The 27,271-nt window shown below is 38.0% G+C and overlaps 1 protein-coding gene, 1 long non-coding RNA gene and 2 other non-coding genes across 4 annotated transcripts; all 4 read left to right on the top strand.

The window, feature by feature from the left end:
* Positions 1–835: 835 nt before the first annotated feature.
* TRNAS-GCU lies at positions 836–917 on the top strand. Its single transcript has one exon. It is a non-coding gene; the product is annotated as a tRNA-Ser (tRNA).
* Positions 918–2,905: 1,988 nt separating this feature from the next.
* LOC125479475 lies at positions 2,906–5,033 on the top strand. The gene is made up of 2 exons (XR_007260035.1): positions 2,906–3,242; positions 3,321–5,033. It is a non-coding gene; the product is annotated as an uncharacterized LOC125479475 (long non-coding RNA).
* A 3,608-nt stretch (positions 5,034–8,641) lies between these two features.
* TRNAS-GCU lies at positions 8,642–8,723 on the top strand. The gene has a single exon. It is a non-coding gene; the product is annotated as a tRNA-Ser (tRNA).
* Positions 8,724–10,789: 2,066 nt separating this feature from the next.
* On the top strand, positions 10,790–20,305 carry LOC103934322 (putative pentatricopeptide repeat-containing protein At5g59900). The gene is given in 6 exon segments (XM_048588712.1): positions 10,790–11,676; positions 11,679–12,440; positions 12,443–12,959; positions 14,196–14,208; positions 14,773–16,683; positions 18,538–20,305. Coding segments are annotated over 6 exon segments (4,359 nt in total). The 5' UTR covers positions 10,790–11,198; the 3' UTR covers positions 19,216–20,305.
* The last annotated feature ends 6,966 nt before the right edge of the window (positions 20,306–27,271 follow it).

Genomic DNA, 27,271 nt, shown 5'->3' with positions numbered 1-27,271 from the left:
AAAAATTGAAAATCGACTAGACTTGATGAGACGCCCCGATCCCGACATGAATTCTTGTATTTCAACCAGAATGTGACAATTCAAAGAGAGAAAGGTTTGCATAACTGCGCCAAATGGCACAAATTCGAAGGTTGTGACTTCCAACTGACGTCATGACAGGCACACTACTACAGTAACAGAAGGTCCTAAGTATGTTCTGAACAAACCTGGCTCTAATACCAACTCCGAAGTTAAGCGAGTTTGCGCAAGAGCAATCCCAGGATGGGTGACCCACAGTGAAGTTCTCGTGTGAGTTTCCAGAAACAAAACCATGAGGGTGTGGTCGGGGCCTAAAGCGGACAATATCGTGCTACGGTGGAGTCGAGCCTAGGATGTGACACTCAATGTTGTGGTAATGGCAACAACCATGGTCAGCGTTTTCTGATGAGAATGAGTTGGATTTTGGAATAGCTACGGACTAAGATTTAAGGGGTGGGGCCCAATTTTTTATTTATAATTTATTTTTTAATCAATGCGGACAAATTTGACTGTTATATCAGCAAAAAGGTGGGATCCATAGTTGACACATCATCTCTTAACGGTCAAATTAACTAATGGATGTATGAAGTTGCAATCAAATAGTAAATAAAGGTATGTGATTAAAATGTTTCAAAAATATTGTATGCAGTTGCAATTGACCACAAACCTAAGGGAATAAAATGTAATTTACTCGAAAAATTAATAAGAGAAACCCATTAGACGTCAGCCTCCCATCTCAGGCGGCGATTTATTTTTAATTTTTTGTTTAATTAAATAGTTAATTAAAAAAGATGAGTAGCCTCCTATTTCATCAACAGTCGCTTTGGCCGAGTGGTTAAGGCGTGTGCTTGCTAAGTGCATGGGGATCCCCCGCGAGAGTTCGAACCTCTCAGGCGACGATTTATTTTTAATTTTTGTTTAATTAAATAGTTAATTAAAAAAGATGAATAGCCTCCGACATCATCAACAATCGCTTTGGCCGAGTGGTTAAAGTGTGTGCTTGCTAAGTGCATGGGGATCCCCCACAAGAGTTTGAACCTCTCAGGCGACGATTTATTTTTGTTTTTTGTTTTTTGTTCTTTTTTTGTTTTTTTGTTTTTTTTTTTTTTGCCATGCTTGTGGTGCTCTATTTGCATGATCGTGTAAATTGGAAGGCCAATATTTGTAGGGAGTATACGTTAAGTTTGCAACGTGGCCATACAAAGCTTTTTTTTATCATTGTTCAAAAACTTAAGAAACTAAATGTAAAAACAACCAAACGTCTCATGATAGGATGATGAGACAATGTTGCCAATATAGAAAATCATGTTTTGCCATAAAAAGTAAGTACTCACAAATATTATAGAACATATTGTGTACATATGTATAGTACATTCATCAATATTAACCAAAAAATACTGCATCATAAAACGTTTGGTAAATTCTTCAAACCCAAAATATCAGTACATTCTTTAGAACCACGAATAATAATAATAATAATAATAATAATAATAATAATAATAATAATAGATATCATGCCTAATAATATTAATAAATTTCTTCGAATAACTTGGCATGAATACATTTTCAAATCAACGAAAAAGATGTACCGATATAAGTTTAAAAAAATAGATTAGAAAAATATGGGATCCACAGTTGCTACATTATCATTTAACGGTCAAATTAGCAGATTGATTAACAGATGTATGAAATTGAAATGAAACAATAAGCAAATGTATGTAATTGAAATGTCTTTAAAATGTTGTACGAGGTTACAATTAACCACAAATATGAGAGAGTAAAATGTAATTTACCAAAAAAAAATTAATAAGAGCAACACACCAAACGTCAGCATCTCCTCTTTCTTTTTGTGCAAAACCCTACAATTGTAAGACTATAAGAAATGGTTACACACAATTATAAGAAAGTTTGCTGGAAGAGGAAGAAGAAAGAGAAAAAGTGAGAGAGAGTGTGAAGTACCAAATGTTTCCGTTTGCCCGTTCAGGTTTTGCATTTCTTTCCTCAACCGTTGCACATTGGCGTTTAATTTATTTTCGTAAGCTGTAATTTCCTGTGTTTATTAATTTTACTTTTAATTAGGGTTAGAAAATTGAGCAATAATATATTATTGTAATGTATTTTGAAAGGCTAAAGACTCTTCGGTTCTTCCTTCTCTTGAATGCTACATTGGAGGGAGTTGTTCTGCTGCTGAGTGCAGTTCAGGTAGTCATTCATTCGTGCATTGGCAAGTGATCAAGCAACTCTTATGATACTCTTCTTTTAAGATTATGAAATCTGTTGAAAAGCAGAGTAATGGGACTGATATGAAATTCGTAGACATATTTATGGCTTGGTTTAACTTCTCTTTTATTTTTTTGGTAATAATTATCTTAAGGAGATTATGAATAATTAATTTTAAAGGATATGGGTCTGATGAAAGAAGCAAGGAAGGAAATGATAGCTACAGGAGGAGTACTCAATCCATTTCTTAAACTTGTGCAGTTGCTCCAACACCAGATACAAATTACAATACACATCTGATCAAATGATGCATCCGAATTCCATCATGAAAGGTACAATCTGTATCCGATCAAACGATGTCAGATGTGATTAAACAAAGAATATACGAATTCCATCCTTTCTTAATCATTTTTCTATCTGCACTAAAATATTGCAAGTTTATCATTAAAGAAGTTTACAACATTCCAGGTATATCCAATTAGAATTTGAATTTAAATAATTTGGAAGAGTTGAGGAATTAGAGGAAATTTGGGAGATTTTACAATGTATTGTAAGCATTCACAAATTTTACATCTCCTCATAAGAATTCGAGAAAATTGAATCAAAATTTTATATAAAATCTTTATAAATCAATTCAATTTCTTAAAAATCCGTAAATTTAAAAATCTACAAATTCCCAATTGATTACACTTTCTATTGTGACTGGTGCGATCTGGTAGTTGTCTTTAATTTTCTCCGTCAAATGGGGATATTGAAGCTTGCGAGCTGTACCCTTCTTGTTTTCAAACTAAGAAATAAAACAAAATCGCGCTAACAGGTTGAAGCAGATTCTTTCCTCCACAAATCATCCTCAGCAAACGTTTTTCGAAAAGTGGAGATTTACGCACGGACTCGCCGACTCACTGAAGATGATGCGGGCAACAACAGCTGCTGCTTCTTCTTCTTCTTCTTCTTCTTCTTTGAAAGTTGGTTATGGCGCAGCGGACTCGGACTCAGATTCGGAGGTATGCTGCCTTGTCTTGTTCAATCTTCTTCTGTCGTTGTTTTCTTGAACAATTACTTAGGTTTGTTTCACTCTCGAGCTTCTAAATCGACGGAATCAAGAAACACCCAACAACACCAGCGTGTGAAAATCACTAATGTTGAGGATGCTCTCAATGTGTTCGACGAAATGACTTCAAAGGCGTCCTCTGCCTTCCATTATCCCTTTCACTCAAGTGTTGGGTCAACTTGCCAAGGTGAAACATTACTCAACAGTCATCTCCTTGAATAATAAAATGGTTATGTCGGGAATTCATCCTGATGGTTATACTCTTAACAATTATCATTAATTGCTTCTGCCATTTGCACCAAATCGGGTCGGTTTATCTGTCTTTGGAAAATCCTTCAAATTGAATTTGGAACCAGATGTCACAACCTACACCACCATAATCAATGGCTTTCTTCATCAAAATAGAGAGGTCAAGGCAGTGGCACTTTTCAATAAAATGTTGGAGAGTGGTAATTGCAAGCCAAATGTTGTTACTTTCGGCACCTTAGTAAAGGCCCCTTGCATGAAAGGTAACAACATTGCAGCTATCCAATTGCTTAAGAAGATGGAAGAAGGAGCTTGCATGCCCAACGTAGTTATCTATAACACGATTATCGACAGTCTTTGCAAAGATACTCTAGTTGTTGATGCACTGCACATCTTCTCAGAAATGATTAGTAAGGGTATTTCCCCAACTGTCGTTACCTATAACACATTGATTCACGGTGTCTGCAAAATAGGGAAGTGGAAAGAAGCTACGAGATTGTTGAATGAAGTGGTGCGTAAACATATCTTTCCAAATGTGCCCACATTCAGTGTCTTGGCTGATACATTATTCAAAGAGGGGATGGTCCAAGAAGCAAGGAACATGTTTGAAATGATGATTCAAAGCAATATTGGACCTGATACGGTTACTTGCAATTTGCTTGTGGATGGTTATTGTTTGCGAGGAGAAACGGTTGAGGCGAAAAAATCCTTGATCTAATGCTTAGCAAGGATTGCATGGTTGATGCTTATAGTTATATAACATATTGATAAACGGCTATTGTAAGCCCAAAAGGATAGATGATGCCCGAATGCTTTTTGTGGAAATGCCTCATAAGGGAGTTGTTCCAAATACGGTTACTTGTAACACTCTTATGGATGGGTTTTGCAAGATGGGGAGAACACAAGATGGGCAAAACTTGTTCTCTCAAATGCAAGCTAGTGACCAACTTGCAGATGTTCAATCTTATAATATTTTGCTGGATGGTTTTTGTGAAAACCACCAACTCTCTATGGCAGTTGGATTGTTGAAAGAGATGGAGGGAAAGAAGTTGGATTTTAATATTGTAACTTACAATATTCTTATTGAAGGATTGTGCAAAGCTGAAAAAGTTGAATATGCATCAACGACACTGAGGCTTATTCAAGAAATGGTGGAGAGGGGTTTTTCTGCAGATGCATCAACTACGGAGTTGATCTAATTTATTGTCTAAAGATAGAGTAGATACCACTTTGTTGGCATTTATAGAAAGACTTGATTTGCATCCTTTTAGTTTTGACAAGTTTCAGTGCTTCCCCTTGATTGCTACATTGGAGGAGGGAGTTGTTCCACTGTCGAGTCCAGTTCAGGTAGACATTCGATCATGCATTGCCTAGTGACGTATGATATGTGTTATTAACTGAATCTATCAATTAAGATTATGAAATCTGTTGGTGAAGCAAAGTATATGGACTAGTATGAAATTTGTAGACATATTTATTCAATCCATGAGATTGCTTCTGCTTGCTTTACGAATACTGCAAATATGCATATTAAGTGACAATCTAGGTTGTAGATAAGAGTCCAAGACTAGTTCTTAATTCAAACCTTGCACAGCCTGAATAACTAGTCGTGTTTGAACGTGATAACTGCTTGTTTAACCTTTTTTTTTGTAATACTATTTTACAGCTCTTGCATTATAAAACGTTTTTCCTTTTTTTTTTTAATATACGGTATTATGTACACTTAACAGGTGGGGAGTGATCTAAGACACAATGGGCTATCAATAATGTGTTTCAAATACGCTGTTGACAATAATTGAACTTAAGACTTCTTACTTACTAGTGAAGAGAAATACCACTAAACCGTAGTATTAAGCGGCTATACAATGTTGAAATAAAATAGTAAGTAAAGGTATGTGATTAAAATGTTTCAAAAATATTGTATGCGGTTGCATTTGACCACAAACTTGAGGGAATAAAATGTAATTTACTCGAAAAAGTAATAAGAGAAACCCATCAAACGTTAGCCTCACATCTTAGGAGGCGATTTATTTTTAATTTTGTTTAATGAAATAGTTAATTAAAAAAAGATGAGTAGCCTCCTACATCATCAATAATCGCTTTGGCCAAGTGGTTAAGGCATGTGCTTGCTAAGTGCATGGGGATCCCCTGCAAGAGTTCGAACCTCTCAAGTGACGATTTATTTTTTTCAAATAACTTGACATGAATACATTTTCAAATCAACGAGAAAAATGTACCCATATAAGTTTAAAAAAATAAATTAGAAAAAATTGAAATTTACAGCTTAATTATCATTGTATTGCATAACTAAAAATATATATACAATATACAATCCTTGTTCTATAAGGAAACAATAAACAATAAAGGACACAAACATATATCCTTCATAAAACATGACTTTAATAATTACAAAATATTTACATTCCTTTTCTCCTAAATATTGACTTATTCAAATACTAATAATTACAAAATATTTACATTCCTTTTCTCCTAAATATTGACTCTCCCCCTCTAGCTGGAGCATAGATATTACTCATGCCCAACTTGACAAGCGAGTCATCGAACCTCTTACTACACACGGCATGGGTAAGAATATCTGCAAGTTGTTCCTCCAAGTTCACAAACGGTATTGACACAATCTCCTTCTCCGACTTTTCTTTGATAAAATGTCTATCAACCTCAACATGCTTAGTCTTGTCATACTATATTGGACTCTCAGCAATTTCTCTCGCGGACTTATTATCACAATACAACTTCATTGCCTCTTTTTGTTTAAAACTGAGACTCCAAAGTAACTTCCGTAGCCAAAGAATCTCACACAAACCCTGTGCCATACCCTTATACTCGACTTCAGTAGAGGACCGAGATACCACGTTTTGCTTCTTGCTCTGCCAAGTAACCAAATTACCTTCAAGAAATGTAAAATACCCAGATGTAGACCTTCTATTAGTCACATTACCTGCCCAATCAGCATCAGTAAATCCCTTAATCCTCACATGTCCATGACATTCATACAAAATTCCTTTACCTAGGGAAGACTTCAAATATGCCCAGATTCTCATTACCGCCGCCATATGATTCACACTTGGTGAGTGCATAAATTAACTAACCACACTTACGGTGTAGGCAATATCCAGACGAGTGTGAGACAAATAAACTAGCCTTCCCACTAGTCTTTGATATCTACCTTTGTCAACTGGTTCCTGATCTTTATAAATCCCCAAATAATGTTTCTCTACGATGGGAGTGTCCACAGGTTTTCAATCAGGAGGAACACCACGATTTTGCCTTTACGGCAACTTATATGTACTCACAATATTATCTGGATTAGTTACATGAGCATTAGTGGTACTAACCTCAGGAATATCCAGAGAAGACACATTGGGTGACATTATCGAGCTTGATAAAGAGGGGGTTGTGGATTCGGTAGCTACTAGTTGCTGGGATGGCGTTACTAGTTCGGGAGCTTCCTGTCGACATTCTGCATCATACTCGGCAGGTTGTTGCCGACAAGACTCAAGCTTTTCGGTGCTCAGTGGCTGAATGATACTCCAATTCTCAGCATCTTCTTGCTGAGAGCCTTGACTGTCTCCTTGCCGAGAGCTTTCACAGCTTTCATTTTCAACAGACACTCCCCCTAAGCTACATATTTCCAACCACTCAAGATCACCAACACTCTTCTCCCCCTGGTGATCAGAAAGGGATGGAATTGAAGCATAAAAATATTCGGACTCAGAAAAAGTAACATCCATGGTCACGTACATATGGCGAGTTTGAGGATAGTAGCACTTATACCCTTTCTGTTGAGGAGCAAATCCAAGAAAAACACACCGATGAGCACATGGAACCAACTTACTACGATGAATCTTGTGAATATGAACATAGACGACACACCCAAACACACGAGGAGTAAGAGTATTGGTGGACACTATAGAAACAAATTGAAATTTACGGTTTAATTATCATTGTATTGCATAACTGAAAATATATATACAAGATACAATCCTTGTTCTATAAGGAAACAATAAACAATATAGGACACAAACATATATCCTTCCTAAAACATGACTCTAATAATTACAAAATATTTACATTCATTTTCTCCTAAATATAGACTTATTCCAATAAAAAATAAAAATAAAAAGTGAATGGATTTTAAATAAAAAAAATGGGTACGCTTTACATTAAAAGAAGTTGGTACATTTTACATATAACAATTGGTATATTTTAAAAATGGAAAAATTATACAAATAGGTATGTTTGAGAGATTAAAAAATTGAAAATCGACTAGACTCAATGACACGCCCCGATCCCGACACGAATTTGTGTATTTCAACCAAAAGGTGACAATTCAAAGAGAGAAAGGTTTGCACAACTGCGCCAAACGGCACCAAATTCGAAGGTCGTGACATCCAAATGACGTCATGACAAACACACTACTACAGTAACAAAAGGTCCTAAGTATGCTCTAAACAAACCTGGCTCTAATACCAACTTCGAAGTTAAGCGAGTTCACGCGAGAGCAATTTCAGGATGAGTGATCCACTGAGAAGTTCTCGTGTGAGTTCCCAAAAACAAAACCGTGAGGGTGTGGTTAGGGCCTAAAGCGGACAATATCATGATACGGTGGAGTCGAGCCGGGAATGTGTCACTCGATGATGTGGTAATGGCAACAGCCATGGTCAGCATTTTCTGGCAAGAATGAGTTGGATTTTGGAATAGCTGCGGACTAAGATTTAAGGGGTGAGGCCCAATTTTTTATTTATAATTTATTTTTTAATCAATGCGGAAAAATTTGACTGTCATATCAACAAAAAGGTGGGATCCATAGTTGACACATCATCACTTAACGGTCAAATTAACTAATGGATGTATGAAGTTGAAATGAAATAGTAAGTAAAGGTATGTGATTAAAATGTTTCAAAAATATTGTATGCGGTTGCAATTGACCACAAACCTAAGGGAATAAAATGTAATTTACTCGAAAAATTAATAAGAGAAACCCATCAGACGTCAGCCTTCCATCTCAGGCGGCAATTTATTTTTAATTTTTGTTAAATTAAATAGTTAATTAAAAAAGATGAGTAGCCTTCTATGTCATCAACAGTCGCTTTGGCCGAGTGGTTAAGGCGTGTGCTTGCTAAGTGCATGGGGATCCCCCGCGAGAGTTCGAACCTCTCAGACGACGATTTATTTTTAATTTTTGTTTAATTAAATAGCTAATTAAAAAAGATGAATAGCCTCCTACATCATCAACAGTCGATTTGGCCGAGTGGTTAAGTTTTTTGCTTGCTAAGTGCATGGGGATCCCCCACGAGAGTTTGAACCTCTCAGGCAACATTTTATTTTCATTTTTTGTTTTTTTTTTTGTTTTTTGTTTTATTTTTTGGCCATGCTTGTGGTGCTCCATTTGCATGATCATGTAAATTGGAAGGCCAATATTTGTAGGGAGTATACATTACGTTTGCAACGTGGCCATACAAAGCTTTTTTTTATCATTGTCCAAAAACTTAAGAAACTAAATGTAAAAACAACCAAACGTCTCAGGTTAGGATGATGAGACAATGTTGCCAATGTAGAAAATCATGTTTTGCCATAAAAAGTAAGTACTCACAAATATTATAGAACATATTGTGTACATATGTATAGTACATTCATCAATATTAACCAAAAGTTACTGTACCATAAAACGTTTGATAAATTCTTCAAACCCAAAATATCAGTACATTCTTTAGAACCACGAAAAATAATAATAATAGATATCATGCCTAATAATATTAATAAATTTCTTCGAATAACTTGGCATGAATACATTTTCAAATCAACGAAAAAGATGTACCCCTATAAGTTAAAAAAAAAAATAGATTAGAAAAATATGGGATCCACAGTTGCTACATTATCATTTAACGGTCAAATTAGCAGATTAACTAACAGATGTATGAAATTGAAATGAAATAATAAGCAAATGTATGTAATTGAAATGTCTTTAAAATGTTGTATGAGGTTACAATTAACCACAAATATGAGAGAGTAAAATATAATTTACCAAAAAAAATTAATAAGAGCAGCCCACCAAACGTCAGCATCTCCTCTTTCTTTTTGTGCAAAACCCTACAATTGTAAGACTATAAGAAATGGTTACACACAATTATAAGAAAGTTTGTTGGAAGAGGAAGAAGAAAGAGAAAAAATGAGAGAGAGTGTGAAGTGCCAAATGTTTCCGTTTGCCCGTTCAGGTTTTGCATTTCTTTCCTCAACCGTTGCACATTCGCATTTAATTTATTTTCGTAAGCTGTAATTTCCTATGTTTATTAATTTTACTTTTCATTAGGGTTAGAAATTTGAGCAATAATATATTATTGTGATGTATTTTGAAACGCTAAAGACGCTTCTATGCATGCTTGGAGGAACAATCTGAGTTTGTCAACCACTATCTTAGTCATATAGGTTCGGTTTTGCTCAATGGTAATCTTAATTGTTCATGTTTTGTACTATCTTGCTTAACATGACGCCTTATTATTTTCTCGTTTTGTTGTCATTTTCAGTTTGCCATCAGATTTTTGGTGCACAATTACCTAATTAGTTTGTAAATTTGACGCCGACTTAGTGCTATATGTATTTTAAGTGAAGAACGAAGTTGAAGTTTGTAACTCACACAATTCAGAAATGGACAATTGTTGAATACTGGTGCTCTTCATTGCTGACTTGTTTCACGGCTTTAAGCATGCAAAACTTTCGTGCTCAGTACTTCTCACTTTTGCATCTAATAACGTCTTCCATTGCCTCTTAATACTAATAATATTCACCTTTACTTGTAAACGAGATGTCTTAAATTTAAACCACATTAATATGACTATCCCTTTGTGAGACTTTGACCACTTCTTCCCTCTTGATATAGATAATATCGTTTGTTAAAAAAAATAAAAAAATGTTCTATTAATGTAGTATCATAGGCCGGAAAGATTTATAGAGGCATTTCAGCCTCCCCTGACGACCATCATGTGATTCACCAGCGTCAAGAATTGAATCCAAGAGATGTCATATGAAATACGGGCCCTTATTTCTATATATAATTGTAGGGGTGGACATAAAAATCATAAAACCAAATCAAACAACGACGTTATAAACTGGAAAAAACCATGTTGACAAAAAAAGTCAACTTACGTTCAAGAACCGGATCAAACCGTTCATATACATTCCGATTTTCATCTTGGTAGAACCTTAGAACCAGACCGAACCGTTTTTTTTTTTTTTTTAAATATCTTATTCACTTATATATAGACTCAAGCAAATTTAATTAAGTCCAAGTTAAAAATCATGATAATGCTTTCACTTGCTCTGCTCATTTGTTAAAATCATAATAATGTCTTTTCTTATCGTGGATGTTCTAAAAGAGGGGGTTCAAAACCTAAATTTTAAGCTTTAACGCAAATGTTGAATAAAAGAGATTTAACTGTAGTAGTTTGAATTATTTGAGACTTGGGCTTGTTCTTCTTCATGCTTATATTCTCCCAACAAAAATGAATAATTTTTTCTCGTTGATTTGTGTATTTATTTTCAATTTGCGTTTATCTAGAACTAGAAAAAAACATGAAATTCATGGTCTTGAACTCTCACAACAACTCTTTGATTTGTGAGCAACTCTCAGCTCGCTGACTTAGAGATGCTGAAGATGATGCGGGCAACGATTGCTGCTTCTTCTTCTTTGAAGGTTGGTTATGGAACCAGCACCACCAGAGGTATGCTGCCTTGTCCTCTTCAATCTTCTCCTGTTGTTGTTTTCTTCAACAATTACTTGGCTTTGTTTCACTCTCGAGCTTCTAAATCGACCGAATCTAGAAACACTCAACAACACCAGCTTGTGAAAATAAGTAATGTTGAGGATGCTATCAATGTGTTCGACGAAATGCTTCAAAGGCGTCCTCTGCCTTCCGTTGTCCCTTTCAACCAAATCTTGACTCAACTTGCCAACTTGAAACATTATTCGGCAGTCATCTCCTTGAATAACCAAATGGTTGTGTCCGGAATTCATCCTAATGTTTATACTCTAAACATTATCATGAATTGCTTTTGCCATTTGCCCCAAATGGGGTTGGGTTTGTCAGTCTTGGGAAACTTCTTCAAATTGGGTTTTGAACCAAATGTGCGACCTTCAACACTCTAATTAACGGCTTTCTTCTTAAGAATAGAGACGCCGAGGCTGCAGCACTTTTCAATAAAATGTTGGAGAGTGGTAATTGCAAGCCGAATGTGGTTTCTTTCGGCACATTAGTTAAGGGTCTTTGCAAAGGTAACAATAGTGCAGCAATCCACTTGCTTAAGAAGATGGAAGAAAATGCTTGCATGCCTAACGTAATTGTCTACAACACGATTATCGACAGTCTTTGCAAAGATTCTCTAGCTGTTGATGCACTGAACCTCTTTTTAGAAATGACGAGTAAGGGCATTGCTCCTGACGTCATTACCTATAACTCCTTGATTCATGGAGTTTGCAAAGTAGGGAAGTGGAAAGAAGCAAGGAGCGTGGTTGATACATTCTGCAAAGAGGGGATGGTCCAGGAAGCAAGGAGCGTGGTCAAAATGATGACGCAAGGGGATATAGCACCCGATACAATTACGTACAATTTGCTTATAGATGGTTACTGTTTGCGAGGAGAAATGGACGAGGCGAAAAAGGTTTACGAAATAATACTTAGCAAAGGCTGCATGGTTAATGCTCGTACTTATAACATATTGATGAACGGCTATTGTAAGTGTAAAAGGATAGATGATGCTCGGATGATTTTTCTGGAAATGTCTCATAAGGGAGTTGTTCCAAATACGGTTACTTATAACACTCTTATGGATGGGTTTTGCAAGATGGGAAGAATACGAGATGCACAGAACTTGTTCTCTCAAATGCAAGCTTGTGCCGACTTCCAGACATTCAAACTTATTCTATTTTATTGCATGGCATGTGTGCAAACCAACAATTTCCCAAGGCAGTTGAATTGTTGGAAGAGATTGAGGTAAAGAAGTTGGATTTTGATATTGTAACTTACAGTATTCTTATTGAAGGATTATGCAAAGCTGAAAAAGTTGAATATGCATGGGATCTCTTTCGTAGTTTATCATCAAAGGGAATTCAACCTAATGTCAGGACATATACAATAATGATTAGTGGATTTTGTAACCAGGGACTAGCAAGTGAAGCAGAAAACTTGCTTAGAGAAATAGAAGAGAAAGGTTGTTGTCCAGTTGGTTGCACGTACAATACAATTATCCGAGGGTTTATCAATAACAACGAGACATCAACAGCGGTAAGGCTTATTCAAGAAATGGTGGAGAGAGGTTTTTCTGCAGATGCATCAACTACGGAGTTGGTCGTTAACTTATTGTCTAAAGATAAAGTAGATCCCGCTTTGTTGGCATTTATAGAAAGAACGTGATGAAATTATTTTGCATTTTGACAAGTTTCAGTGCTTCCGTCTCTTGAATGCTACAGTGGAGGGAGTTGTTCTGCTGCTGAGTGCGGTTCAGGTAGCCATTCATTCGTGCATTGGCTAGTGATGTATGATATGTGTTATTAATTGGAGCTATCATCTTTTAAGATTATGATATCTGTTGAAAAAGCAGAGTAATGGGACTGATATGAAATTCGTAGACATATTTATGGCTTGGTTTAACTTCTCTTTTATTTTTTGGTAATAATTATCTTGAGGAGATTATGTAGACTTAATTTTAAAGGATATTGCAAGTTCACCATTGAAACAAATGCCTTGAGTTGTTGATATGGAGGTTCACGAGCCTGTTGGTAATTGCAAGTAAATGTTTGGCTCCATCAGTCTTCCATTTCTGAATCCAGAACAGGGAGGATGCTCAGGGCTGAAGGATTAAGATGCTTGCCCCGAACAATCCCCTCATATTAACAGGTACAGGTGTTGAGTAAATTTCAATAGTGCTGGCACGATAAACAGACTGGATGACTAGTAAAAGACCAGCAATTTGGAAGAGCTCAATTTTGGCATAAATGTGGCGTTAATCATTACAGTTATGCCTTCTCCCAACTGACGGTGTTTAATTAAGCGAGCATATGCTAGTAATTACCAACCTGAAGAGAAAGTTGCGATTTCAAATCCCAATACAAGGCAAAAACTGGCGGACTTTTCCTTCCAACTGCGAGTCTGCGAGTACTACAAGCTCATGGGTGAAAACCAGACGGGACACCTGATACAACGGCTATGTACTTCTCAGGAAGCCCTTCTTTCCCAAAACGAGCACCAGCATAAGATGTTGTAAGAATCTGGATATCTTTACAGATTACTACCATGAATGAAGACTGATTTGAGTTTGCAACCTCTTTAACTCTAGTGAACCCTAGAAAGTGTGGTCGTGCTACCTCTCGGAGTGATCCAAGAGGTAGGCTTGAAAATGTAAGGTTTCTTTTTATTGAATTACTATTATGATCTCGAATTAGAAACCCTGCAGCAGCATTACCATAATACCATTGGCATGAACAAAACCATCAGAGCTAATTTTAAAAATGTATATATTAGCCAAATAGGAATCAAGTCAAACGCTAATTAGAATCTCTCAAAGTGGAACTCTGCATATACGCTCCGAACAGTGCTCTCCGGCAAGTTCACCATCGAAACAAATGCCTTGAGTTGTTGAAATGCAGGTTCACAAGTCCTGTTGGTAATTAGGAGTGTATTCAATTGAAATTTTGAGGGATTTTAATTCTTTTAATGAATCTAGGAGTATTCAATTAGAATTTTAAATAATTATTTGAAATTCAAAGTATATTCAATCAGGATTTTAAAATAATTTATTAAAATCCTTAGAAATCGGTGTATTCAATTAGAATTTTAAAAAGGTTTATAACATTTCATGTTTATTCAATTAGAATTTGGAAAAGTTGAGGAATTAGAGGGAATTAGAGAGATTTTGTAGTGTATTTTAAACATCCACAAATCTCACATCTCTCTATGAGATTTCGAGAGAATTCAATCAAAATTTTACATAAAATCTTTAAAATATGTTCAACTCCATAAAAATCTATAAATTTATAAATCTATTTAAATCTCTTAAATTACTAATTGAATACGCACCCTAAATTTGGGAATGGTACGATATTACCGTTCTGACCCTATTTTATTAGGTAGTTGTCTTTAACTTTCCCCGTCAAATAGGGATATTGAAGCTTGAGAGCTTTACCTTCTTGTTTTCAAACTAAGAGGAAAAGCAAAAGTTAACAGGTTGAAGCAGATTCTTTCCTCCATATATCATCCTCAGCAAACGTTTTTCGGAAGGAGGCTTTACTCACTGACTCGCTGAAGATGATGCGGGAAATAACAGCTGCTGCTTCTTCTTCTTCTTTGAAAGTTGGTTATGGCAGCAGCAGACTCGGACTCAGATTCGGAGGTATGCTGTTTTGTCTTGTTCAATCTTCTTCTGTTGTTGTTTTCTTCAACAATTACTTGGTTTTGTTTCACTCTCGAGCTTCTAAATCGACGGAATCAAGAAACACCCAACAACACCATCGTGTGAAAATCACTAATGTTGAGGATGCTCTCAATATGTTCGACGAAATGCTTCAAAGGCGTCCTCTGCCTTCCGTTATCCCTTTCAACCAAATCTTGACTCAACTTGCCAAGTTGAAACATTATTCGGCAGTCATCTCCTTGAATAACCAAATGGTTGTGTCCGGAATTCGTCCAGATGTTTATACTCTAGCCATTATTATTAATTGCTTTTGTCATCTCAACCAAATGGAGTTTAGTTTGTCAGTCTTGGGTAACTTCTTCAAATTAGGTTTTGAGCCAAATGTCACAACCTACACCACTCTAATCAACGGCTTTCTTCTTAAGAATAGAGAGGCCGAGGCAGCAGCACTTTTCAACAAAATGATGGAGAGAGGTAATTGCAAGCTTGATGTGGTTACTTTTGGTACACTAGTAAAGGGCCTTTGCTTGAAAGGTAACAACACTGCAGCAATCCAATTGCTTAAGAAGATGGAAGAAGGAGCTTGCAAGCCTAACATAGTTGTCTATAGCACAATCATTGACAGTCTTTGCAAGGATACTCTAGTTGTTGATGCACTGAACCTCTTCTCAGAAATGATGAGTAAGGGCATTGCTCCCAACATCATTACCTATACCTCTTTGATTCATGGATTTTGCAAAGTAGAGAATTGGAAAGAAGCTAAAAGATTGTTTAATGAAATGGCGGAGAAACAAATCTTTCCAAATGTGTGCACCTTCAATGTTTTGGTTGATACATTCTGCAAAGAGGGTAAGGTCCAGGAAGCAAGGAGCGTGGTTGAGATGATGATTCAAAGAGATATCAAACCTAATACAATTACATACAATTCACTTATGGATGGTTACTGTTTGCGAGGAGAAATGGACGAGGCGAAAAAGATTTTTGAAGTAATGCTTAGCAAAGGCTACATGGTTGATACTTGTAGTTATAACATAATGATAAACGGCTACTGTAAAAGTAAAAAGATAGATTATGCCCGAATGCTTTTTGTGGAAATGTCTCATAAGGGAGTTGTTCCAGATACGGTTACTTATAACACTCTTATGGATGGGTTTTGCAAGATGGGGAGAACACAAGATGCACAGAACTTGTTCTCTCAAATGCAAGCTTGTAGCCAACTTCCAGACATTCAAACTTATTCTATTTTATTGCATGGCATGTGTGCAAACCAACAATTTCCCAAGGCAGTTGAATTGTTGGAAGAGATGGAGGGAAAGAAGTTGGATTTTAATATAGTAACTTATAATATTCTTATTGATGGTTTGTGCAAAGCTGAAAAAGTTGAATATGCATGGGATCTCTTTCGTCGTTTATCATCAAAAGGAATTCAACCTAATGCCAAGACATATACTATAATGATTCGTGGATTCTGTAATGGGGGGCAAATATGTGAAGCGGAAAACTTGCTTAGAGAAATGGAAGAGAAAGGCTGTTCTCCAAATGGTTGGACGTACAACACAATTATCCGAGGCTTTATCAATAACAACGAGACATCAATGGGGGTGAGGCTTATTCAAGAAATGGTGGAGAGGGGTTTTTCTGCAGATGCGTCAAATATTGAGTTGATTGTTAATTTATTGTCTAAAGATAGAGTAGATGCCACTTTGTTGGCATTTATAGAAAGACCATGATGAAATTGATTTGCATCTTTTTAGTTTTGACAAGTTTCGGTGCATCCTTCCCTTGAATGCTACATTGGAGGAGGGATTCCACTGTCGAGTCCAGTTCAGGTAGCTATTCATTCATGCATCGCCTAGTGACTTATGATATGTGTTGTTAACTGAATTTATCAATTAAGATTACGAAATCTGTTGGTGAAGCAGAGTATCTGGACTAGTATGAAATTTGTTGACATATTTATGACTCGAATACCAATCCATGAGATTGCCTCTGCTTGCTTTATGAATCCTGCAAATATGCGTATTAAGTGACAATCCAGGTCGGAGATAAGAGTCCAAGACTAGCTCCCAATTCCAACCTTGCGTAGCCTGAATAATTAGTCGTGTTTGAACGTGATAATTGCTTGTTTAACCCCTTTCTTTTTTTTCTTTTTTTTTTTGAATAAAAGATATTATGTACATTTAATGGATGGGAAGTGAGTTAAGCTTCACAATGGGCTAGCAACAATGTGGTTCAAATACGCTGTTGACGAGAATCGAACCTAAAACTTCTCACTTACAAGTGAAGAGAAATACCGTTGAACTGTAGTATTAAGTGGTTGTACAACTTTTTTTCAATTTCAAGAGTTTAACATTTCGTTTGAAGGGCTTTTATGTCCAATTAGTTAAACTGAATATCAATAGAACTCTGATTGTCAACTAAAATTTTATAAAATTAACATGCTAACCTACTAGTCAAAACTAACAGAAATAAAATATAATTTTACACAAGCTAAAGTTTTCTATTTTTTAAAAGGTAATGCTGCACTAACCACCTATTTGCATATTTGATTCATCTCTCTAATAGCGTGTGGGCCGCCAACGCATGTGGCTCATATATTTGTTAGCAAGATAGTACAAATATATTGTAAAAATAGCAAATTTGTTTTTTGAAGTTTCACCCACATAATTCTAACATATCTTTAACATGTTTGAATAAAGAAATGATAGGGTTTTATTTTCTAAATTTATAAATTTTCTTATTTGGTTAACCTAAAAGAAGAAGGAAATTGGATACAGAATTTCTTATTTTTAAACTCTCAATTATAGAAATTGGGAAATGACACTTATTTATATGGAATTTAAACTTGGGAATTTAAGGTCCTAAATTCCAAGTTTTTCTTGTAAGCAAAAATTCTAAATTTCTATATTTATGGATCCAAACAAAAGGATTAGTGCATGTCAATTTATAAATGATGACTTTTACCCAAATTCCAAGTTTTTCTTCCACGCAGAAATTCTAAATTTATATATTTATGAATCCAAATAAAAAAATTAGTACATGTTAATTTATAAATTTTGATTTGTATCCAAATTCCAAATTTATTTTCTTTATCCAAATGTAATGTAATATTAAAAATAAAATAATAAAAAAGTCTTTCTCTCTTTTCTGGTCTCTCCCATGTCTCTCTCCCTTACATTCTACACACGTTATGTAATTTTTTTAACAAACAATATTATCTACACGGAGAAGATGAATGAATTTAGTCTTACAATGAGTTAGCAATGATATGGTTCAAATTAGTTTTTAATGAAAATCAAACCTAAGACCTTTTACTTATAAATAAAGAAGAATATCACTATACCTTAGTATTAAGTAATTGAATAAGAATATCACTGCTAAGTATCATTGAGAATAGTGAATGAGTCAGTTTTCACCAAAAATAGGAAATCATGCTAACAGTAAAAGCAGATTCTTCCCTCCATAAATCATCCTCAGCAAAAGTTTTTGGGAAAGAAGATTTGCGTACGGATTCGCTGACTCAATGGAGATGATGCGGGCGCAACAACAGCTGCTGTTGCTGCTTCCTCTTTCTTTGAAGGTTGGTTATGGCAGCAGCAGCAGACTCGGGCTCTAATCAATTGAGGAAAATGGGGGTTGGCTTTTCTATCTTGGGAAAATTCTTCAAACTGGGTTTTGAACCAATTGTCATGACCTTCAACACTCTAATCAATGGCTTTATTCGTGAGCATAGAGAGGCTGATGCTGCTGCACTTTTCAACAAAATGATGGAGGGAGGTAATTGGAAGACGGATGTGGTTACTTTCAGCATACTAGCAAATGGCTATTGCTTGAAAGGTAACAACACTGGAGCTATCCAGTTCCTTAAGAAGATGGAAGAAGGCGATTACAGGCCTGATAACACGATCATCAACAATCTTTGCAAGGATATTCTAGTTGTTGATGCACTAAACCTCTTCTCAGAAATGACAAGTAACGGCATCGCTCCCAACGTCGTTACCTATACCTCTTTGATTCATGGATTTTGCAAAGTAGGGAATTGGAAAGACGCTACAAGATTATTGAATGAAATGGTGAGTAAACATATCTTTCCAAAGGTGTGCACCTTCAATGTTTTGGTTGATACATATTGTAAAGAGGGGATGGTCCGGGAAGCAAGGAGCGTGGTTGAAATGATGACGCAAAGGGATATTGCACCTGATACAATTACGTACAATTCACTTATAGATGGTTCGTGCGGGAGTATGCTTCACTAATAGCAGTACAGGACATAACAGTAGGCTCCGACATCTGATCAAACAGAGACCGAGCCAATTTAAGCTCCCCCCATTTGCCAAACCATGTATCATGACATTCCAAGTGACAGAATTCCCCTGCGGGATTTCATCGAACACATTGAGAGCAAGCGCCAACAAGCCACAAGTAGCATATATATTAATCAGGAAATAATGATAGGATTCGTGCATTACCTGAGCGGTTAGGGTTAGCTCAAGAAGTGAGAGCGGGCGGGAGAAATGATAGAAGAAGACAATCAATCATTTGAAGGCACTGAATGAACGAAAATTTGAGCACCCAATTGAAATTCAGAACGATATGATTTCTTTGTATATTTTTGTTCTTGACCAACAGTTCCTCCCAAAGACATACTCCGCCGGAAGCCCCCTAATAACATCCCAAAACTCTGAGCAAGAGAATTAACACGATGCTTTTAACTATTCTTTCTTTTTCTCTTTATCCTTTTTGTTTTTTTTAAGCTCTACGAGTAACGTAGTAACCCTATGATATATACATTGTACCTCTCTGAAGTAAACTAGAGCAATCATGCCTCGGCTAGTGCCGGAACAGAATCACCAAGCGCTACCTCTTCTTCCTGCTCTTCAGTATTACCTTCAAGACGTGTTTCATCCACTTCTGCTGTGAAGTTCAGCGGCCCTTGTGGTGTTCCAAAGGGTGTAGTGAATATCTGTCTATGACATTCGTCACTAAAGTAGATGTAGGTGAAATGGCCCTCATATGGAAGCTTATGTACCGCAGCTCCTGGTAAAATCCGGTGAATAAAATCAGTCATCGATGGTGGGACCACCTTATCGTCCATCCCCTGTCAAAAATTGGAGGAGAATGGTCTGGATTAATACCTCCGATGGTCTGGATTAATACCTCCGATGAAAAATACTAAACGCTCTGTATAGTTTGAATGAAGCCATGGTATGGCGAGAGATTCGTTGTGGTTACAAGGAAACAATTATCACCAGAAATCTGTCCACGAGTATGTTACGCCATACGAGAGATTCGTGGTGCTTTATCTGCAGGATCATGTAAACTGGAACGGTCAATATTTGTAAGGATTACGTTACGTTACGTCCAAAAACTTAACAAGAAACTAAAAGTAAAAAGAACCAAACGTCTTATGATAGGATGATGAGACAATGCTGCCAATGTAGAAAATCATGTTTTGCCATAAAAAGTATGTACACGTATTATAAAACATATTGTGTACATATATATAGTACATTCATCAATATTAACCAAAAGTTACGATACCAGAAAACGTTTGGTAAATTCTTCAAACCGAACACATGGATATATTCTTCAAAACCGTGAAAAATAATAATAATGAATACTAGGCTTAATAACATCAATTTTTTTAGAGAATAAACATGGCAGGTTGGGGCGGGACGTGTGTATTTAGGGGCGGGCCGAGTCCTATTATTTAGAATAACAAGGCCCCAGACCAGCCCGTTCTAAACATAATGGATGTACTCTTCTGCTGCTCCATCTCTCTTAGAATCCAGACTCTCCAGAGTCCCAGACCATCCACTCCTGTCAACCTTTGCGACTCCGTACTCGCTCTTCTCACTGCCGTCTCTGTTAGACAAATAAGGAATATGGTTGGAGTCCTTGTGTAATTGTATATAATATTATTCACTAGCCGTCCTACAGCCGTTCTACCTTGTCCTACCTACACACTAGCCGTCCTACCTACACACTAGCCGTCCTACAGCCGTCAAGTCGTCCTACAGCCGTCCTACCTTGTCCTACCTACACACTAGCCGTCCTACAGCCGTCAAGTCGTCCTACAGCCGTCCTACCTTGTCCTACCTACACACTAGGACGGCTACCTTGTCCTACCTACACACTTGTATCATGTATATATATCCTTGTAATCTTGTAGAGAAAGATAATGAGAAAAAAAAAAACCATTCTCTTCCATTTGCATTCTCTTCCATTTTTTTCCACATTCACGTATCAATAACAAATATATTTTTTAGCCTACATACCTTTTTCTACATGGTATACAGAGTAGGTTTATAACCCTAGCCCTAATTTTTTTTTCGGCAGCTTTCTCTGCCGTTCCCATGGCTGACTCTTCTTCTTCCGATGGTGTTTTTTCCCTTCATCATTCCGACCACCCGAATCTTGTCCTTGTATCCAAGAAGTTGAATGGTGATAACTACACATCCTAGGCCCGTGGCATGCAGCTTTCCTTGAGTGCCAAGAATAAACTTGGTTTCATCACTGGCGATATCCAAGAACCTTCTTCCTCCGACGACCCTGATGCTCACGCGGCTTGGCGTCGTTGCAATGACATGATTCTCTCTTGGCTTCTGCATTCCTTGGAACCTGACCTTCAAGAATCTGTGCTTTTTTCCACCTCTGTCCAAGCTGTATGGGATGATCTTCGCGAACGCTTCTCTCAGAGTAATGCTCCACGCATCTTCCAACTCAACCGGGAACTTGCTACAATTTCTCAAGGTTCTTCTTCTATCTCTGCCTATTTTACTCGCCTGAAAGCTCTCTGGGATGAGCTTGCTTCTTATAATGATGGCTGCACGTGCTCTTGCAACGCCAAGCATGACCGTCAACAACTCATGCAATTTTTAATGGGCCTCAACGAATCATTTGCTGCTGTTCGTGACCAGATTCTTTTAATGAATCCCCTCCCCACTGTTCGTCAGGCATGTTCCTCGGTGTCTCAAGCTGAAAAACAACGCTCCCTGGGCGTCCTCTGCTCTGTCGATCAACCTGCTGCCATAGCTGTTCGTGGCTCGTCCCGTCCCTCCTCTGCTCGTCCTCCTCTCCACTGCACCTACTGCAATTTTGATTATCATACCCGAGACACCTGCCATAAACTTCATGGCTATCCCGTTGGCCATCCCCTCCATGGCCAACCGTGGCGACCACCGTGCCGTGCCACTGCTTCCAGTTCTTCCCGCAGCCATGCACCTTCCAGTCCTCCCCGGTAGCCACGGTTTTCTGCTTCCCGGCCCCATAATTTCACCCAGGCCCATCACGTGCAAGGCACCCAGGCCCCCGCCTCCTCTTCTACTCCAGCGACCCACCAAGTGCACGGGGCCCAGCCCACTTTGCATGACTTGCAGCTTGCCATGCCTGACCTCTCTGCCGAGCAGCACTCCCGTGTTCTAACTGCTCTACGTGACACCACCACCCCTCCTCAGGCCAATGCCGTGCTCACTACTGATTTTGCCCAAGGTTTGTTACCTGTCACCTCTCGTCATGGTCAATGGATTCTTGACAGTGGTGCTACGGATCATATTACTTCTTCCGCCTCATGTTTGGTTAATCGTTCTCTTTCACATTTGCCGCCTGTTTCTTTGCCTAGTGGTGCTTCCGCTCCCATTACTTTTACCGGCACTCTTCCTTTAAATTCATCAGTTACTTTGAAGGATGTTTTATGTGTCCCTAATTTCTGAGTGGACCTTTTATCGGTTGGTAAACTTACAGATGGATTATCGTGTTCCATAACCTTCTTTCCTTCTTGGTGTGTTTTGCAGGACTTGGTTTCGAAGGCGATGATTGGTGTGGGCAAGCGACGTGGCGATCTGTATTACCTTGTGGCCCTTACCTCTTCTCTCCCCACCCGTCAACCTCTCTGCAACATCATTACCATCCCCTCCTCCCTCTGGCATAGGCGTCTTGGTCACCCCTCCTCCACTCGTTTGCAAGCTTTAGCATCTAGCTCTCTTAATTGTCCTTTTGATTCTAGTCATATTTGTGATGTTTGTCCGTTGGCAAAACAAACTCGTCAACCTTTTCGTTTGAGTTCAATTTCATCAACTTTCCCTTTTGCTTTAATTCATTGTGATATTTGGGGCCCGAATCGTCAATCTTCTCTTTCTGGTGCTCATTATTTCTTAACCATTGTGGATGATTTTTCTCGCTTTACGTGGGTCTTCCTCATGAAACATAAATCCGACACTCAACAATTAATTAAGGATTTTTTTGCTTATGTCACTACCCAGTTCCACACTACCATCCAATGCATTCGTACTGACAATGGTGGTGAATTTTTATCTCTTCGTAGTTTTTTCTCTGATCATGGGGTGCTTTTACAAACTTCTTGTGTTTATACCCCCCAACAAAATGGCGTTGTTGAAAGAAAACATCGTCATCTTCTTGAAACCGCTCGCGCCCTTCGTTTTCAATCCCATCTTCCTATCAAGTTTTGGGGGGAATGTGTTCTTACCGCTACTTATCTCATCAATCGTCTCCCTACCCGTCTTCTCCATCATAAATCCCCATTTAAGGTTCTCTTTTCGCAAACCCCATCTTATGACCACTTCCGCGTCTTTGGTTGTCTGGCATATGCCACCTCTATCACTCCCACCACCAAATTTTCCCCTCGGGCTCATCGTTGCATTTTTCTCGGTTATCCTCATGGACAAAAGGCCTATACCCTTTATGATCTCGACAATCACCGCATTTTTACTAGTCGAGACGTCATCTTTCATGAAACTACTTTCCCTTATGCCGTTTCTCACCCTCATATCCCATCCTCTTCGCCTACCCTACCCATCCCACCCCCTCTGGACTTTACATATAACCCACCCCTTCCTGCCCCGACGCCTCACCCTCCTCCACCTTCCTCCCCTTCCACACCTCCCACAGATTCCCTTGCTGTCCCATTACCCGTTCCTCCCCATGCCCCTTTACCCACGGACATCCCTACCCCCCCTCCCCCACTACCTACCAATCCTCCCCTTCCCCGCACCTCTTCCCGTGCCCATAAACCTCCATCCTATTTAAAAGACTACGTTTGCTCGCAGGTGATTCTGCCATCCCACCCATCTTCGACTTCGCAACTCGTGTCTACACAAGGTACGCGATATCCACTTTGTAATTTTCTCTCTTATCACCGTTACTCTCCCAGGCATTTTTCTTACATTAACTCTGTCAGTCGGACTGTGGAGCCTTCCTCCTTTGTCGAGGCTGCCACTGACCCCAATTGGCAACGTGCTATGACTGAGGAGCTTCAAGCTTTACATGTTAATGGTACTTGGACTTTAACTTCCTTGCCCCCTGGCAAAATTCCCATTGGTTGTAAGTGGGTGTACAAACTCAAGCACAATTCCGACGGCTCTATTGACTGCTACAAAGCTCGTTTGGTTGCTAAAGGCTTCACTCAGGCTGAAGGTATTGATTATCATGACACTTTTTCTCCTACTGCTAAGATGATTACGGTGCGTTATCTTCTTGCTCTTGCTGCTAGTCAGTCTTGGTCTCTTCATCAGCTTGATGTTAATAATGCTTTCTTACATGGTGACTTACATGAAGAAATCTATATGTCTCCTCCTCCTGGTCTTCGGCGACAGGGGGAGAATCTTGTGTGTCGCCTTCACAAGTCACTTTATGGTCTTAAGCAGGCTTCTCGCCAATGGTTTGCCAAATTCACTAGTGCCATCATTTCTACCGGTTTTCAACAATCCAAAGCTGACTATTCATTGTTCACTAAAAAGTCTGGTATTTCTTTCACAGCTTTGCTCATTTATGTGGATGATATTGTGATTACAGGCAATGATGCTAGTGCCATTAATTCTCTGAAGTCTTTTCTTCGTGATCATTTTCGGATAAAAGACCTTGGTGATTTAAAATATTTTTTGGGTATTGAGGTTTCTCGTTCCAAACAAGGGATTTATATTTCTCAACGCAAGTATGCATTAGAGATTCTCAAGGACTATGGTTTTTTGGGAGCACGACCCATTGCTTTTCCTATGGATGACACAAAATTATCTGATAAAGGAGAACTTCTCAAGGATCCTGAAAAGTATCGACGATTAGTAGGTCGGTTAATATATCTCACTATCACTCGGCCGGATATCACCTATTCTGTGCATGTTCTAAGCCGTTTTATGCACGAGCCAAGGATATCTCATATGGATGCTGCGCTTCGTATTGTTCGTTATTTGAAGGCTACTCCAGGTCAAGGTTTATTATTTCGTTCTGACAACCAGACCAAGTTAACTGCGTTTTGTGATTTCTGATTGGGCAGGTTGCCCTATCACTCGCCGTTCGACTACTGGGTATTGTGTATTCTTGGGCGGTTCTTTGATTTCTTGGCGGACGAAACAACAGAAAACCATTTCGCTCTCTTCAGCAGAGGCGGAATATAGGGCCATGGCAGGTGCTTGTTGCGAGATAGTTTGGCTTCGTTTTTTGTTGAAGGATTTGAACATTCCTTTGGATGGTCCTTCCATTTTATTTTGTGATAATCAAGCAGCATTACATATAGCTGCCAATCCTGTTTTTCATGAACGAACTTGTCACATTGAGATGGATTGTCACTTTATACGAGATAAGATTGTAGATGGCACAATAGAGACCAAGCATGTGGGTACGGCACAACAGTTGGCAGACTTGTTTACCAAACCTCTTGGGAAAGAAAAGTTTTCGGGTATGTTACGCAAGTTGGGAGTTCTTGACATCCACTCTCCAACTTGAGGGGGAGTGTTAGACAAATAAGAAATATGGTTGGAGTCCTTGTGTAATTGTATATAATATTATTCACTAGCCGTCCTTCAGCCGTCCTACCTTGTCCTACCTACACACTAGCCGTCCTACAGCCGTCCTACCTTGTCCTACCTACACACTAGGACGGCTACCTTGTCCTACCTACACACTTGTATCATGTAGATATATCCTTGTAATCTTGTAGAGAAAGATAATGAGAAAAAAAAAAAGCATTCTCTTCCATTTGCATTCTCTTCCATTTTTTTCCACATTCACGTATCAATAACAAATATATTTTTTAGCCTACATACCTTTTTCTACAGTCTCGACCACCACGATGGCACCACCTGTCTCTCCTCCTGGACACATCCCAGAGAACCTAGGTCCCAGAACCACGACGACACCACCCATCTCTCCTCCTCGACGACATCACCGCCGTCGCGATCACCAACAACACATCACTGCCAGCGCCCGATGAGATGAGGTTCTTCAATTTCGATGTATTATTACGGCCGATGAGGTTCTGCCTTTGATTGGTTTTTGATATGAAATTCAAACCTAATACTTTTGAACTATAGTTCATGTTCTTATAATAGAGTGCTTAATGGAGTTTTTTTAGTACAGACTCTATATGCCGAGTGATGAATCTCAAAAGCGGACCTTCATACTGTTAATTATTATTTGTTAAGCGATTAATCATGTGGGGTTCAAATTAGATGGCTGAATTCTTCGTTCAACTGCTATGTCTCCTGTAAATATGACCAAAGCTTGTCCAATGCCATAAACTGCTAATCCGGCCAGCACCAGCAATTCCATTCTTTCATGAAATTATTCATGTGTTTTCGAAGATTTGTTGATTTACTCTCTAGTGATAATAAGATTTGTGAAAAAGTTAGGAGTTTGTGACCAAATATTCCTACCATTTATTTGCAGCACTCCCTTGTGATAATAAGATTTGTGTTGCTACAGTGCAGCTGTGCAATGCAGTTTATAAATTGCAAAAAAAAAAAAAAAAAAAAAAAAAAAAAAGAGTTGGACCCGTGGACCCGCCAAATTCAAAATCCTTCTACCCCGCCCATTCCGCACCGTTACTGTTTAAAACGGGTAAGGTCCGGTTCCTCCAAAATCCGGCCCGGCCCATGCCCACCCTTAGAATTAGTTGGATCTGGAATAGCTACGGACTAAGATTTAAGGGGTGGGGCACAATTTTTTATTTATAATTTATTTTTTAATTAATGCGGACAAATTTGACTGTCATATCAGCAAAAAAATGGGATTCATAGTTGACACATCATTACTTAACGGTCAAATTAACGAATTAACTAATGGATGTATGAAGTTGAAATGAAATAGTAAGTAAAGGTATGAGATAAAAATGTTTCAAAAATATTGTATGTGGTTGCAATTGACCACAAACTTGAGAGAATAAAATGTAATTTGCTCGAAACATTAATAAGAGAAACCCATCTAACATCAGCCTCACATCTCAGGTTGCAATTTATTTTCATTTTTTGTTTAATTAAATAGTTAATTAAAAAAGATAAGTAGCCTCTTACGTCATCAACA

Source organism: the organism of the source record quoted next, unplaced genomic scaffold (assembly GCF_019419815.1).
Source record: "Pyrus x bretschneideri cultivar Hongxiangsu unplaced genomic scaffold, Pyrus_bretschneideri_v1 Contig29, whole genome shotgun sequence".
NCBI classification, from domain to species: domain Eukaryota; kingdom Viridiplantae; phylum Streptophyta; class Magnoliopsida; order Rosales; family Rosaceae; genus Pyrus; species Pyrus x bretschneideri.
Note: the sequence above shows the minus strand (reverse complement) of the source record. Positions and strands in the feature narration are given on the sequence as shown.